The sequence below is a fragment of the Pseudopipra pipra genome, chromosome 4 (assembly GCF_036250125.1).
Source record: "Pseudopipra pipra isolate bDixPip1 chromosome 4, bDixPip1.hap1, whole genome shotgun sequence".
Taxonomy (NCBI): domain Eukaryota; kingdom Metazoa; phylum Chordata; class Aves; order Passeriformes; family Pipridae; genus Pseudopipra; species Pseudopipra pipra.
Genome location: NC_087552.1, coordinates 27669896 through 27682017, shown reverse-complemented (window position 1 = coordinate 27682017; position 12122 = coordinate 27669896). Strand labels below are relative to the sequence as shown.

At 36.1% G+C, this 12122-nt stretch overlaps 1 protein-coding gene across 1 annotated transcript in view; it reads left to right on the top strand.

Moving 5' to 3' along the window:
- COL25A1 (collagen type XXV alpha 1 chain) overlaps positions 1-11328 on the top strand; it is a 313222-nt gene extending 301894 nt beyond the window's left edge. Inside the window, exons 35-37 of the mRNA XM_064652084.1 lie at positions 2341-2418; positions 4662-4700; positions 5456-11328. Coding sequence (XP_064508154.1) covers positions 2341-2418; positions 4662-4700; positions 5456-5458 — 120 coding nt within the window. The 3' untranslated portion in view covers positions 5459-11328. The remainder of the gene's footprint in view (positions 1-2340; positions 2419-4661; positions 4701-5455) is intronic.
- Positions 11329-12122: the final 794 nt, after the last annotated feature.

Here is a 12122-nt window from a genome sequence, read left to right as displayed (position 1 = left end):
TTGACCTTGAAGCTGTTGGGTTTCTCTGCCACACTGCTGTCTGTCTGGGTTTAAGATGGAAACTTAGCAAATTTACAGTTCTTGTCTCATGAAGATTTTTTTTACATCATAATCTTATCATTTGATAAAGAAGGGTAATGTTTGGGTTGCTATTTTCCCAAATATTATCCTGTGACTTTTTGGCACACAGAAAAGATAGACAAGTAACTTTGCTTCTATTATGACATGAATGCAGTATGTGTTGTTCATGAAACAGTTTTTTCCATTTAAATATGTCAAATATATTATGATATTAAATGACTAATGTGCTTTCCTTCCTTTTTAAAATCTGATTTATATAATTATTTTTTTATGTGTAAAAATGGGTTTTATCTCTTGTTAATAGATTAAGTCTTTCTGTACTGGTGTGGACCAAGTTAAATGTCTGTTTACTATGCTTCGCCTAAATCTGTCTGTTCTTCCAAAGGGGCATTCCTTCCTTCTCCTTCTACCCTCATTCCTTACAATTCCTCTGTCTTTTTTACCCTTTTCCTCACCAATGAAATCCTCCCAATAGCCACAACCTCGCTTGCTGGTTCTCCAATGTCATACTAATTTTCCTATGACTATTTTTCCCATTTCTTTGTGATATTCCTGGTTTACTCATCCTTCCTATCCCATTTTTTACAATCCTAGTCCAATTTGTTAATTTTTTTAACTGATCCTTTTTGATTTTTGTGAAATTGAGAGCAAACCTGAAACTCATTTACCATTGTGATCAACTGGTGTGAAATCAATTATAAAATGAACTCTCTAAACATCTTATACTGCTTGAAGGTGAGGTCATCTTTGCAGGTAGCTTTGCTGAGGGTAATCAATCATTTCCATCAGAATTAAAGCATTGGAAGTTTCACATTTAAAAAGAAAACTCAGTGTGAAATCAAAGGACTGAATTTTGTTAAAATAAGTAGATGAAACACTGCCTGCAGAAGAGGGAATATTTGGATGTTGAAATATTTAAATAAAGAATAATTATCACTTCTGATTACTTTCTGATACCAAGACAATATGAAATCATTGAAAGTGTCATAGCACCTCTCCATCAAGCAGTTTGGGTGTTTTGATTCCTGTAGCAGGGTTTGAAATGGTCATGTTATATTTGGAGTGACAGGAGTGCACCCTCAGTGACGTCAGTGGGTTTCTGTGGACACCATGGAGAACAAGATTTGTTCCAAACACTGTTACCAGAGTGCAAAAGGTCAGTTCAGCAAAGGATGCTCTGGGCCAAGTTCACCCTTGACATGACACCATGGAAGCTCATGGAACTGAGTCAGAGACTAGCCATCCCTGTGAAGCATCTGTGCCACAGGTCTTTTTTCAAAAGACTGTGCTGATGGATTCTGCTCTCACAAAGTTCCTTCTGACTAGTGGCAAATTCTCTAGGGAAACTAACAAATTCGGGTTTGTGTGCATGTGCACTTCAGAGCTATCACTTAGACCAAATAGGAGATGTCTTCTTTTGGACTGTGGATTGGGGGATTTTGCAGATTTGCCTCTGTCTCAAGAAATCAATTTTTTCAAGCCCTGTTCTAGGTTTCAAAACATTCATAATACTGATATGAAATACCAGCACAAACTAATGCAGATTGATTGCAGTTCTTGCTTGTGATCATATAATTTATTTTTCCACATAATGCACCACCCAAACCAGAACACAGTGGTAAGTGTCCTTTCAGCTCTCCATTGGCTTAAAAAGAAAAAACCCAAACTTTAAAACCAATCTTTCTTTAATTTTTTTTCAAAAGAATGAAACTTGTTTTATCCAAACCATTGTATTCACAGGGGGAAAAGGGAAAGAAAGGCAAAAAGGGGCCTAAAGGGGAGAAAGGAGAACAGGGTGCTCCTGGATTAGATGCACCTTGCCCATTGGTACGTCTCACTTATATATTGGAAGATCGATCATCCTGCTGTAAACTGATGGAATGAGAAATGAGGAGAGAGGAACAAGCACCAGCTACTGTTGAACATGTAGCCCTTTGTTAACACAGCTTTATCTCAAGTTCTGAAAATTCTGGAGCAGACTCCATTTGTCAACGTCCTAAATTGGTTTAAAGCACCAGACTTAAGATCTTTGGGCTAAATTTGGGAGGTTTGGTGGTGGTTTTTTTCATTATTTCTACCAAACTGTTTGAAAAGGAACCAAATTTGGAATGTGCCAAAGTCAGTGCCCCACAGGTTTAAATCACACTACAGCAGTCAACTTGCTCCTCTTGCCTCTCTATTGTTACTTGTTCACTCCATTTAAGTCGATACTGAAGGCATTTCCTTGACAGTAACATTGCAAGTTAATCTTTACAACAGGGATTCCGTGGAATTAAGGGGGAAAAAGGGGAGCCAGGCCAACCTGGCCTGGATGGGCTGGATGCCCCTTGCCAATTGGTACAGTATTTCTCTTTCCTACCAACCCTGCATGCAGTTCCTTTGTTTGTGGTCAGCCATTCTTAATGTAAAGTAATGTTTTTCTCAGCTGACTTTACATTATTCACGTAACACATGCATGTGCATGAACAAACCAGCTGCTTCAAGTGATAATAACCGCAATGAGAGAACACACATTTCTATTGGTACCTTAAACCTAACTTTCAGCAGTTTGCTCCCACATCACGTAGTAATTTATAAGTTTGTATCCTTCCTACATTTTCCCTGAGAATTGTTGGTTTGTTATTTTCCTCACAAAATACCTATTGCCTTACTCACCCTGAACGCAAGTCATTGTGGAAATCCAGCACAATGTTCACTTCTAATTAAGTCTGATGCCTTTTGTCTGCATTGGCTCAGTTCTGCACTCTAGTCTGTCCTAGAGCTACTCTGCACCCTGGACTTCCTTTCAAATCCCCACAGTCTTAGGTGCATGTTTTCACAATTTGACCAAAGTGAGAGTCATGTACAGAATTATGTAAATACCGTTTCTGAAAATCAAGGTTTTCAGTAAGCCATGCTGGAACTTGGCTTCCAGACCATACACAAGTAATATTTTTGGTGTCTGGCCTGTACATCAAAACAGTATTCAAACGTATCTGGAAATAAAAAGCTTTACCTGAGGTTTGTAAGAAGATAACAGTCTGCAGCCCAAACCCTGTCTTTGTTATTTAATGTCTCCAATTTAATGGTCCTACCCTTGGAACTTACCTTCCTGGAATACACACAACACTCCCCACCCTATGTTAGCATGAATTCAAGTTCCCACCTATACTAAAATGCTACTTCTTGACCCTCTCCCTTGTACCAATCTGGCAACAGTGATTTTTATTCAATGGTAAAGTAAGTTTGAACTCTTTTCCATTTAAGAAAGAAAACCCCAAATGAATAGCACATACACATTTCATAAAGATACAAGGAAGATTTTCTTTTTAATTGTTTATAGTAAAATTTGATCTGCATGTTCTGATATTGTTTGGTGGTTAAGCACGGTTCTCTATGATGAATGTTACATTAAATAGATTTTATTTCAACTGTAGCACTTCTAATTTGAAATCAGTTGTTTTTAATCATAAATACATAGTCCTTTAAAATTATTCCATAGTCCATATTGTTTGCTTCCAAATAATGGTAACCATATCTCATATTTTGTTGGGAATAATCAAGCATGCTTTTGTAATTTTAAAATATTTCTCTGTCTCTGTATTATCATTTATATCTGGAGATTCACTAACAATCATTGATGGATGAAAAATATTCTGTTCATAGGTAATTGCTAGAATCAGCTGCTTAGCAAGCAGCACTGTCTCTTGTTTAGGCAGCAAACCATTCCCATCAGACTACGTGCAAGCAATTAAAAAAATCCTCAATAACCACTATCTTCACATGTAAATTCACATATAAAGTATTTGTATTCTATATTCTAAAAAAATGTCAAGGCCTGATCTTTCTTCTGCTCATATGTAGTCTAGTTACATCATATGTGCTCCTAATTCTGACCATGTAAACTCTTTGGGTAAACCCTGGATAGCCTTCTAAGTTGGAATTAGTACCTTGAAAACCAGTGTGACTGTGGTCAATAGCTGACCCTGATCTTACTGGACACATGGAGATATGTGAAGGTAGAGTAGCAACAGAAAAGAAATGGAGTGACTCTCACATGAGAAGAAATTAAATTACCGTATTGTCCAAGCACTGAAATCTACAGTGCTGCTGGACTGCCCTGCTCCCATTGCAGATGTTTTCTTCCACTGTGGCGCTTAAGGTATGTTCAGGCCTTAAGATTTTGCTGCTTCATTCAAAAGCTAATATTGAAAGTGAAAAGATCCTATGCACATTTGAGTCTTGCTGTCTTATCACAGGATTACCTTTGTACTAGAGGCCTTTAAAGCACAATACCCTCCAGATAAAAGTGATAGTATTTTTTTCTCCTTGATCTTGTACATTCAGATAGAGATTGTTGTGAATAAAACAGATTATATTTAAAATAATAAGCAGCCTGAGCTCTAACAGCGATAAGAAAATGACGAAGATGTTCTAATGATTTAGAGAAAAACAAATCTTTATAGCAGAGAGGTGCACGTATGTTTTTGCGGCGTAAACCTTCTGTCCTCTGGCTGTTTTAACAGATGTTGATGGATTATCTATCCTCTCAAACTTAACTATACTCTTTTTTTTTTTTTTTTTGCCTCCCCTTAAAACAGGGTCCCGATGGATTACCAATGCCTGGCTGTTGGCAAAAGGTAGGATGGGTAGAGCTTTTTCTTTTCGGGAGTAGTATGTCCTTAGCACACAAAAATGCCTGTCACAGTCATGCTGAACAATATCAAGATATACTTCAAAGCCTCCTAGACAGACATATCCAGCAATGCAAGAGCAGACCTCCCTACCTGCTGCAAGATCAGGCAGTAGTTCATGTGATAATATTGTAATATATGTAGAAGTAATAATTCATTGAGGCAGTATTGTAGGAGCAGTTGGCGTTTGTTTTCTGGAAAGTCCAAGACTTTTCTTTTTTTCACATGAAGACTTACACATCCTTTGTTTTCTGCACATTATCACTGCTTCCAATTCGTTATAAAAGCTCATGGATTTTTTGTCAAATATTTATGTTGATCTCTTATTATGTTATTCTTCTGGAATATGGAGAGGAACAGTGTAATCTACCCTTCTCTTTGCCTTACCTTTCTGGTCTTCAATATATCCTCCTTTAACATTAATATTAACTGGCAAAATTATTTTAGTAAAGGTTTAACCTAGGCAGTTCTGGATTTAAAAACATAGCATGCAGAATTATGTAGGTGGAGGGATACTGGCATATAATGTGTTAAAAAGCATTAAGCATGAGTGAAATCCTAGGTGCGTTATCTCTGAAGAATAGCTGGTGCTGAGGAAATAACTATCCATATTTGCAACTCTGCCTTATCTATGTATTTGTAATAGATGTCTGAAATATCTTACTAATTGGATTAATCTGTCTTTCTTTTTGTCTCTGCAGTGATGAATCTAACCTTACAAGCATGAAGTTGTGTATATAGCGCTCCACTTCTTTTATTTATAGTTGAAAACTGAAAATTTGGTTTTACAAGTCTGAGATATGTTTACATGTAGCTGCTTCTACTTGTTTGCAATAGTCCATACGTACTTTTTCACTTACATCTGCAGTTAGGTGATACTGCAGGGTAAACCTGCAAAGATTGTCTCTCTAATGAGAGATATCGAAACAACGATCAATAATAGAAATTAATATTTCTGTAAATTCTTATATTTTGGCTTGTGGATATGCATGGACAATGAGTGCCATGAACTAGTTTACAAGAAATTGTGACCAAATAAGAGCAAAATTCTATGATATGTACTGTACCAGCTGCCATTGGAGTTTATTGACTTGGTTTCCGTGTCCATCTTAAATACTTCACTGATTCATGACACCATATCTGCTTGTATGAACTAAAAGCATGAGTTCGTGTGCCAAACCTGCTTGTTGTGTGATCACGTCACGCGCTAAATGGCTGCTCACGGTGACCTTTGATTCCAGCTTCTGAATAATTTCCTTTTGTCATCTCAAGGGAGTCACACCATGGCTCATTGCTAAAAAGAGATAAACCAGAGGAGCATAGAAAGAGGCCTTGAATTTTTGGGGAATAGAGTTCCAGCTGCAGGTGGATGGCTTCCAGTCTTGCGGGATACTTGGCCCCTTTGACCAAAGAGGGTCGCGCCTGTTTATCAGCATCAGTTTGCCTTGCACTGCTCACGGTCGTGAAGATATTCACGATAGGCCCTGTCGAGTCCTTAATCAAGAAGGAAAGAAGTTTGAAGAAGAAACCAGACTTCTCTGTGGGTTGTTTGAAAAGGTTGCAGAGGTGCTGCAGGGATCATTTGATGGCAGACACCGCCTGAGACCAGAAGCTTCTCAACCTTACTCAAGGATGGACAGAGTATGTGCTCTGCATATTGTATTTTGGGACTGCTGGAGGAAAAAGCATTCTTGAGGTGGGGATGAATTGGATCATCCTCCAGAGGAGGATTATAATGGAACTGACCATAGATGTATGTACCATGGTGTGGTTTTCAGGTTATTCACTTTAAATTACACAAAACTAGCTGAACTTTTCTGCAGGATTTTGGAAGCTGTGGTTAATTTTGTTTCCTTTCCTGTAACTGTTGCCATAAAGAATGCATTTCAATGATCTATTCAACATTTGTGATGATGGCATTGAGGAAAATACTTCAAGCCACATACTCATCTTGTTTCAGTATTAACAGTTTCTATTTCAAAGTCTTTGAAGCCTTTAAGTCTAGAAAAGAAAGAGTTTATTTTTGTGTTTCACAGACTGATTTGTTAATCTTGTTCCTTTTATGTTGTTACAGTGACTTTAGCGGACATTATTACTCAAAAAACATTGGAGAGAAACAATTCTGTGTAATTACCACTGCACACTTGTTGCACTACACTGTTATAGGTGTTAATATTTCTCCATTTCTGTTCAGATGACTAGCTTTCTAGAGAAACATTGGTAAATCTTTCCTTCTCCACTTTTTTTATTGCTAGAAATACATAATTCATGCACATTTTTAATTTTGCCATGAGGTATTTTTTCCAGTTTTGAGTCTTCATATGGTGCACTGAAGTTAGTTTGAGGGACTGGTTTATGAGAAATGGTGCCATATTTGGCAGATGGAAATTCTTTTTATATCACTTCTGTTCCTAATGTATATAGCAGGATCATCAAAAACTTTTTTAGTTACTTTTCTGAGAGTTGTCTTTCGTATGTAGACCAAAACCGAAGTTGAGGAAGACAGCCTGTCTCCATTCATGTGTGGGCACCTTATGCCCTTCTTGGAATGCACATTTTTCCTTGCTCCATCATTTCTAGATCATGTGTAGATGGGAACCTTCTGTGGTCACGCTTTTTGTATTGCTTCACAGTCTCAGATCAGTGGAAATGCCACTATAATGCAACCTTCCACTTTGATGAATCTTTACTGTCATTTTGGTATATCGAAGTCAAACCTAGCATTTCATTGAGGAAAAACCAGATTTTTAAAACTTAAAAATTAATTTGGCGGCCTACAACTAGTAGTATCTTACTAATAAAAACAAAATTCTGACACTATATAGATATATACACTGAATACTTATATATTTGCCGCTCAATTCCATCTTTCCAATAGTAAGAAATAAACAAGTGTTCACAGACATAAGATAATATGTTTTTCTTTTCCTGAATTTTCAGAGATGCAAATATTAACCTCTCTGAATAGTCATGATTACAATAGTAAAAGCCTTCACACAGCGTAGTCTGAATATAAAATGTTAATAATCAGAGTGCTATAGCAGTAAATGCAAATGAGGGCCTTTCAGAAAGAGGACAAGAGGAGCACCGTGTAAGTCCTCTGACTTGCCCCTTTTAGCCTGCTTGTTTAAGAAGCACTATCTCAAAAAAACAACAGGCTGAGGAGCCAGCTGTCCACCTAACAGAGAAGAGTCTCTTATGCCCATATCCTGACTTGGCACATTTAGCTAGGTATATTGTAGATGTGAAGACTAGAATTTGAATGTTTTTTTAAGATATCAAATACTGGCAATCATAGAGTAAAATTAAATATTTTTTAAAGGTCCTTCAGAGTATATACATGCAAAATCAAGTAGAATGTTTATTATCTGGCTGAATGTTTTAGCAACTGCATATTGAGAGTGTCCACAAACACAACTCATTTAAGAAATAGCAAAAAGATAAAAAGCTATTAAATGCATGCTGCCATTAGCACTTTCTTTTTTTTTTTTAGTTTGTATACCTATATTTTTAAACTGCCCTCATAGCATCCATTTCTATATGCATCAATAAAGCTAGCAAAACCTTGGTTTATGATTTTGTCATTCAGGAAATAATTATAGACACTACTATTAAGTGTTAGTCAATACTCAACTCTTCTTTAACTCCCTGACACTGAGACCCTACTGAAGAAACATTTAAGCATCTTTGTTCACTTTTTTTTTTCTCTTGTAAATTAATCTAATTTCTTTATTAAATTCCCTCGAGGTATTTACTTTTTGTTTTTCCCAAGTAATCTTACTTAACTTTTTCAGATTTTTTATTGTTCAGTATCATGAAAGGTTCATTCAATTTAAATGACCATGAAGGAACAGCAGATAAACAACTTAATTTGAAAGGTTAAACTACATACATAGATTTGACATTAATATTTGCATCTCAGATTGAATTGATGTGAAACTTAACCATATCTAGAAAAGTTGCATGGTCAGTAAAAGTAAAAAAAAGAATTGGGTTTAACATTTCATCAAGAAAAGCACCTTGTGAAGACTTTCAACATGTTTATTTTGTTTAAAAAGCAACTATTTCTGGTGCTAATATATCTTTTTCCTTATGATGGTAAAGCTATAGTTTGAACCACCAATGTGTTGTTATATCTTTTAGTAGCATTCCTCCAAATAGTTATGATTTGTTTAGTTTGTTACAGGAACAATAGTTCCTCTGCCAGTCTTTTCAGTTGTAGAAATGTGTAGTGGTATTAGTCTACATATATCCCTGACTTTTTCAGGTATAATTAATTCTTGTTTCTTTGGGAGTTTTCAGTATTTGTTTCATACAAAGTTTTGTAATCGCCTGTTACTCCAGTGCATTATAACCACATTGTGCAGAAGTCCAGCTACAGAAGCCAGACTTCTTTTAAGCACTGTATGGAATATGTCTGACATACGTGGTCCTTGTTTTCATATTCATAGATTAGCTATGGGGAAGCTTTCTTTCAGGATGTTTTGGACACCTTTTTTTTTTCCTGAGTAAAGCATGAAATGTTAAATCGCAGAGCAATGATACAATGTTTTGGGTTTTGTGGGTTTTTTGATTTATATTTTTATTTATTGCTGATCTTGATGTCATATTCTGATAGTGTAGCAAAGCAGAAACTCTTCATCCAGCTGTTTATATATTCTTTTAGTCTACAGTGTAAGTAATATGATTGAGTTTCAGAATGATCAAATCCATATACCTGCACATGTGTAACGTATAGAGTTTAAAAAGGACTGATGTACAGTGTGGAAACTTAGCATTGGCTCCATTGAGCATTACCTCATGGAAGGGGTGCATGTGACCACCAGTTAATTGGTTATGCCAGCAAAAGAGACAAGCAACCCCAAATGAGATGAGCAGACCTTTGGTCCTTGTGGGAGGGTGGTGCTGTGTAAGGCTGGGGGCTGCGCCAGGAAACACACTTAGGTCCTGGATCTGGTTGGAGTTTAGAGAGAGTTGTCCCACTGACTGCCCCAGAACTGGGTTTGTAAACCTGGGCTCAGCCATGCAAGGCTTTTCTCTTGGCTGTGCTTCCCTATCCTCAGCAATGAGCTGTGGAGAGTGATGCAACCTCCCCTTGCAAAGCTCTTTGAGGCATGTAGAAGAAAGGACACAGGTATTATGCTTAGTAACAAGGGGAATATTATCAACTTCAAGAGTGGGTTTTGCCTAAATCAGGACCACTTCAGTAAGAAGTCCAGAGATATTTCCAGTCTACTGAATGTGTTGAAGATGTTCAAAGCAGGTAGAAGTTGACCTTTCCCTTCAAATTTCCTGATTTCTGCTGCTTGACCATCTTGAATTACATTTTTAAAGCTCTGTATTTTACCGAATGAGATTCCTAAATTTTCACATTAAAGACTCACCTAAAATACTGATATCTGCAAAGATACTGGTCAAAATAAAGTATAATTTTTAGTCATTGTAAAAATTCTATTTCAATGACTGGAATTAAAACTAACACCTAATTTTTTATTCTTTTTTTCCTTCCTGCAACTTGCTTTTGTGGATGTGAATGTTGTTGTAATGTACAAATGAAGGTTTTCTTACACCCTCTGTTATTGAAGAATTTTACATGGTGGTTGGTTTCATTAAATGCTGTTAAAAACAAGTGCCTGCCACCATCATATCTGAGAAAGATACTCTACAGAACAAGTGGAGTTTTTATTTTAAAAAGGGATTTGGAGTGTTGCTTTTGTTTCGTTTTGTTTTTAAATGCATCTGATTATCAATGCTGCTCACAAATTGAATTTTCTTTTTAAAGCAGGGGGCCTTAACCTGGGACCGTTAATGTTTTACTTGTTTCTATTTAAAAAAGAAATTGTATGAATTTCCCAGATCCCATTGGTACTTGCACACTTCTCTGAAGTATTATGGAGAGTTGGGTTGGTGGGAGAATGTTTTACATATTGTTAACATATATGTGGATATTCTTATATTATTGTACATGTTTGGGAAAATATCACACAACTTTAAAAATGTTGCTAAGATGTATGTATCTGACTTTTTCCTTTGGAAAATATTATATATTTTTATTTGTATTTTTTACTTTTTTAAGTTCATCTATATGTGCCGTTATTTTTGTATTGCAAATGGTCTCATAAATGAAGTAGAAGAGATAAAAATACAAAGAAAAGTAATTTGGCAAGGATTCCAATGCTTGGGGGTAAAAACCACATGGGTCAGCATCATATTATCAATGCTAGAAATATTTTGAGTGTCTTATCACTGTAAATATGTCACAAGACCTCTTTTGAGGAGTAGTATAAAGAATTGCAAGGTTTTAATCACCCATTTTAATTTGATATTAATTACCACTTTCTTGTGGCCTCTGGTCTTGACTTAATTGAACCCAATCAAACAGCATGCTTTTGTTTTTATTATTAAAATTTCTCCTTGTTTTTCAGTTGAATATTGTTTTGTTTTCTTTCAGTTTTGTACTTGAGGTTTTGTTTCTTGCTTGTGAGAAGTTGATCTTCAGAATTATTTTTACACTATTTATGATTTATTTTCATAATGTAAAAAGTGTGTAATTATTAAAATATTAATCCAACCATTGGTGCTGATTTTGCATAGTTATAAAGTTCTTAATATTGGTGCAAAAAATTGTTCTAGTCTGTCTGGATTGGAAGAAGTGTGTGCTGCGTTGTGCCAACCTGTAGTTTGAAGTCTAGAGCAGGTTGTGTCAGTAGCAACATTCACACAAAAATCAAGGCCTCTGCAACATGTTCCATTTTCCTACAATGAGCAGTAAGAAAACTCACCTTCTTCCTATTCTTAACGTGTCTTTTCCCTTCAAAGTCAAGTCTGTTCAGTCATCTTTTCAAAACAGGCAGCACAGGCTGTTGGCATCCATAAACTATGTAAGGAAGAAACTTTGCTGCAAACCTTAGAGTTGGAAAAGCTAGAAGGAGCTATGTATTAATTAGTTGAAACTATTGCTTAGGCGAGTTCAGAGGCATCCTAGGATCAGAAGAAATAAAGCTGGAACTCACCAGTCTCCCCTTTCTATAATTCTGAAGATGAAAAATAAACCCGAACTGCTGAGAAATAAAGATATATGCAGGCAGTGTCACAAGTAACAGTGCAAGCTAGAAAATGTGAAGGTCTGTTTTTCACAAATCCAGTTTGTTCGGAAATGATGGAACATAATAATTATTGCAAAATGGTATATTTTTAAGGTGTATTTTTGCAGGAGTCTCCTTGAACAAAAGATTTAAAAAACAACAACAACAAAAACAACAACAAACCAAAACAAACAAACAAACAAACAAAAAACACTGGGGAGCAGCTGTAATCTCTGCAACACATTATTTAAATGTTTGGGTTTTCTAAATCCCAAAATATTTT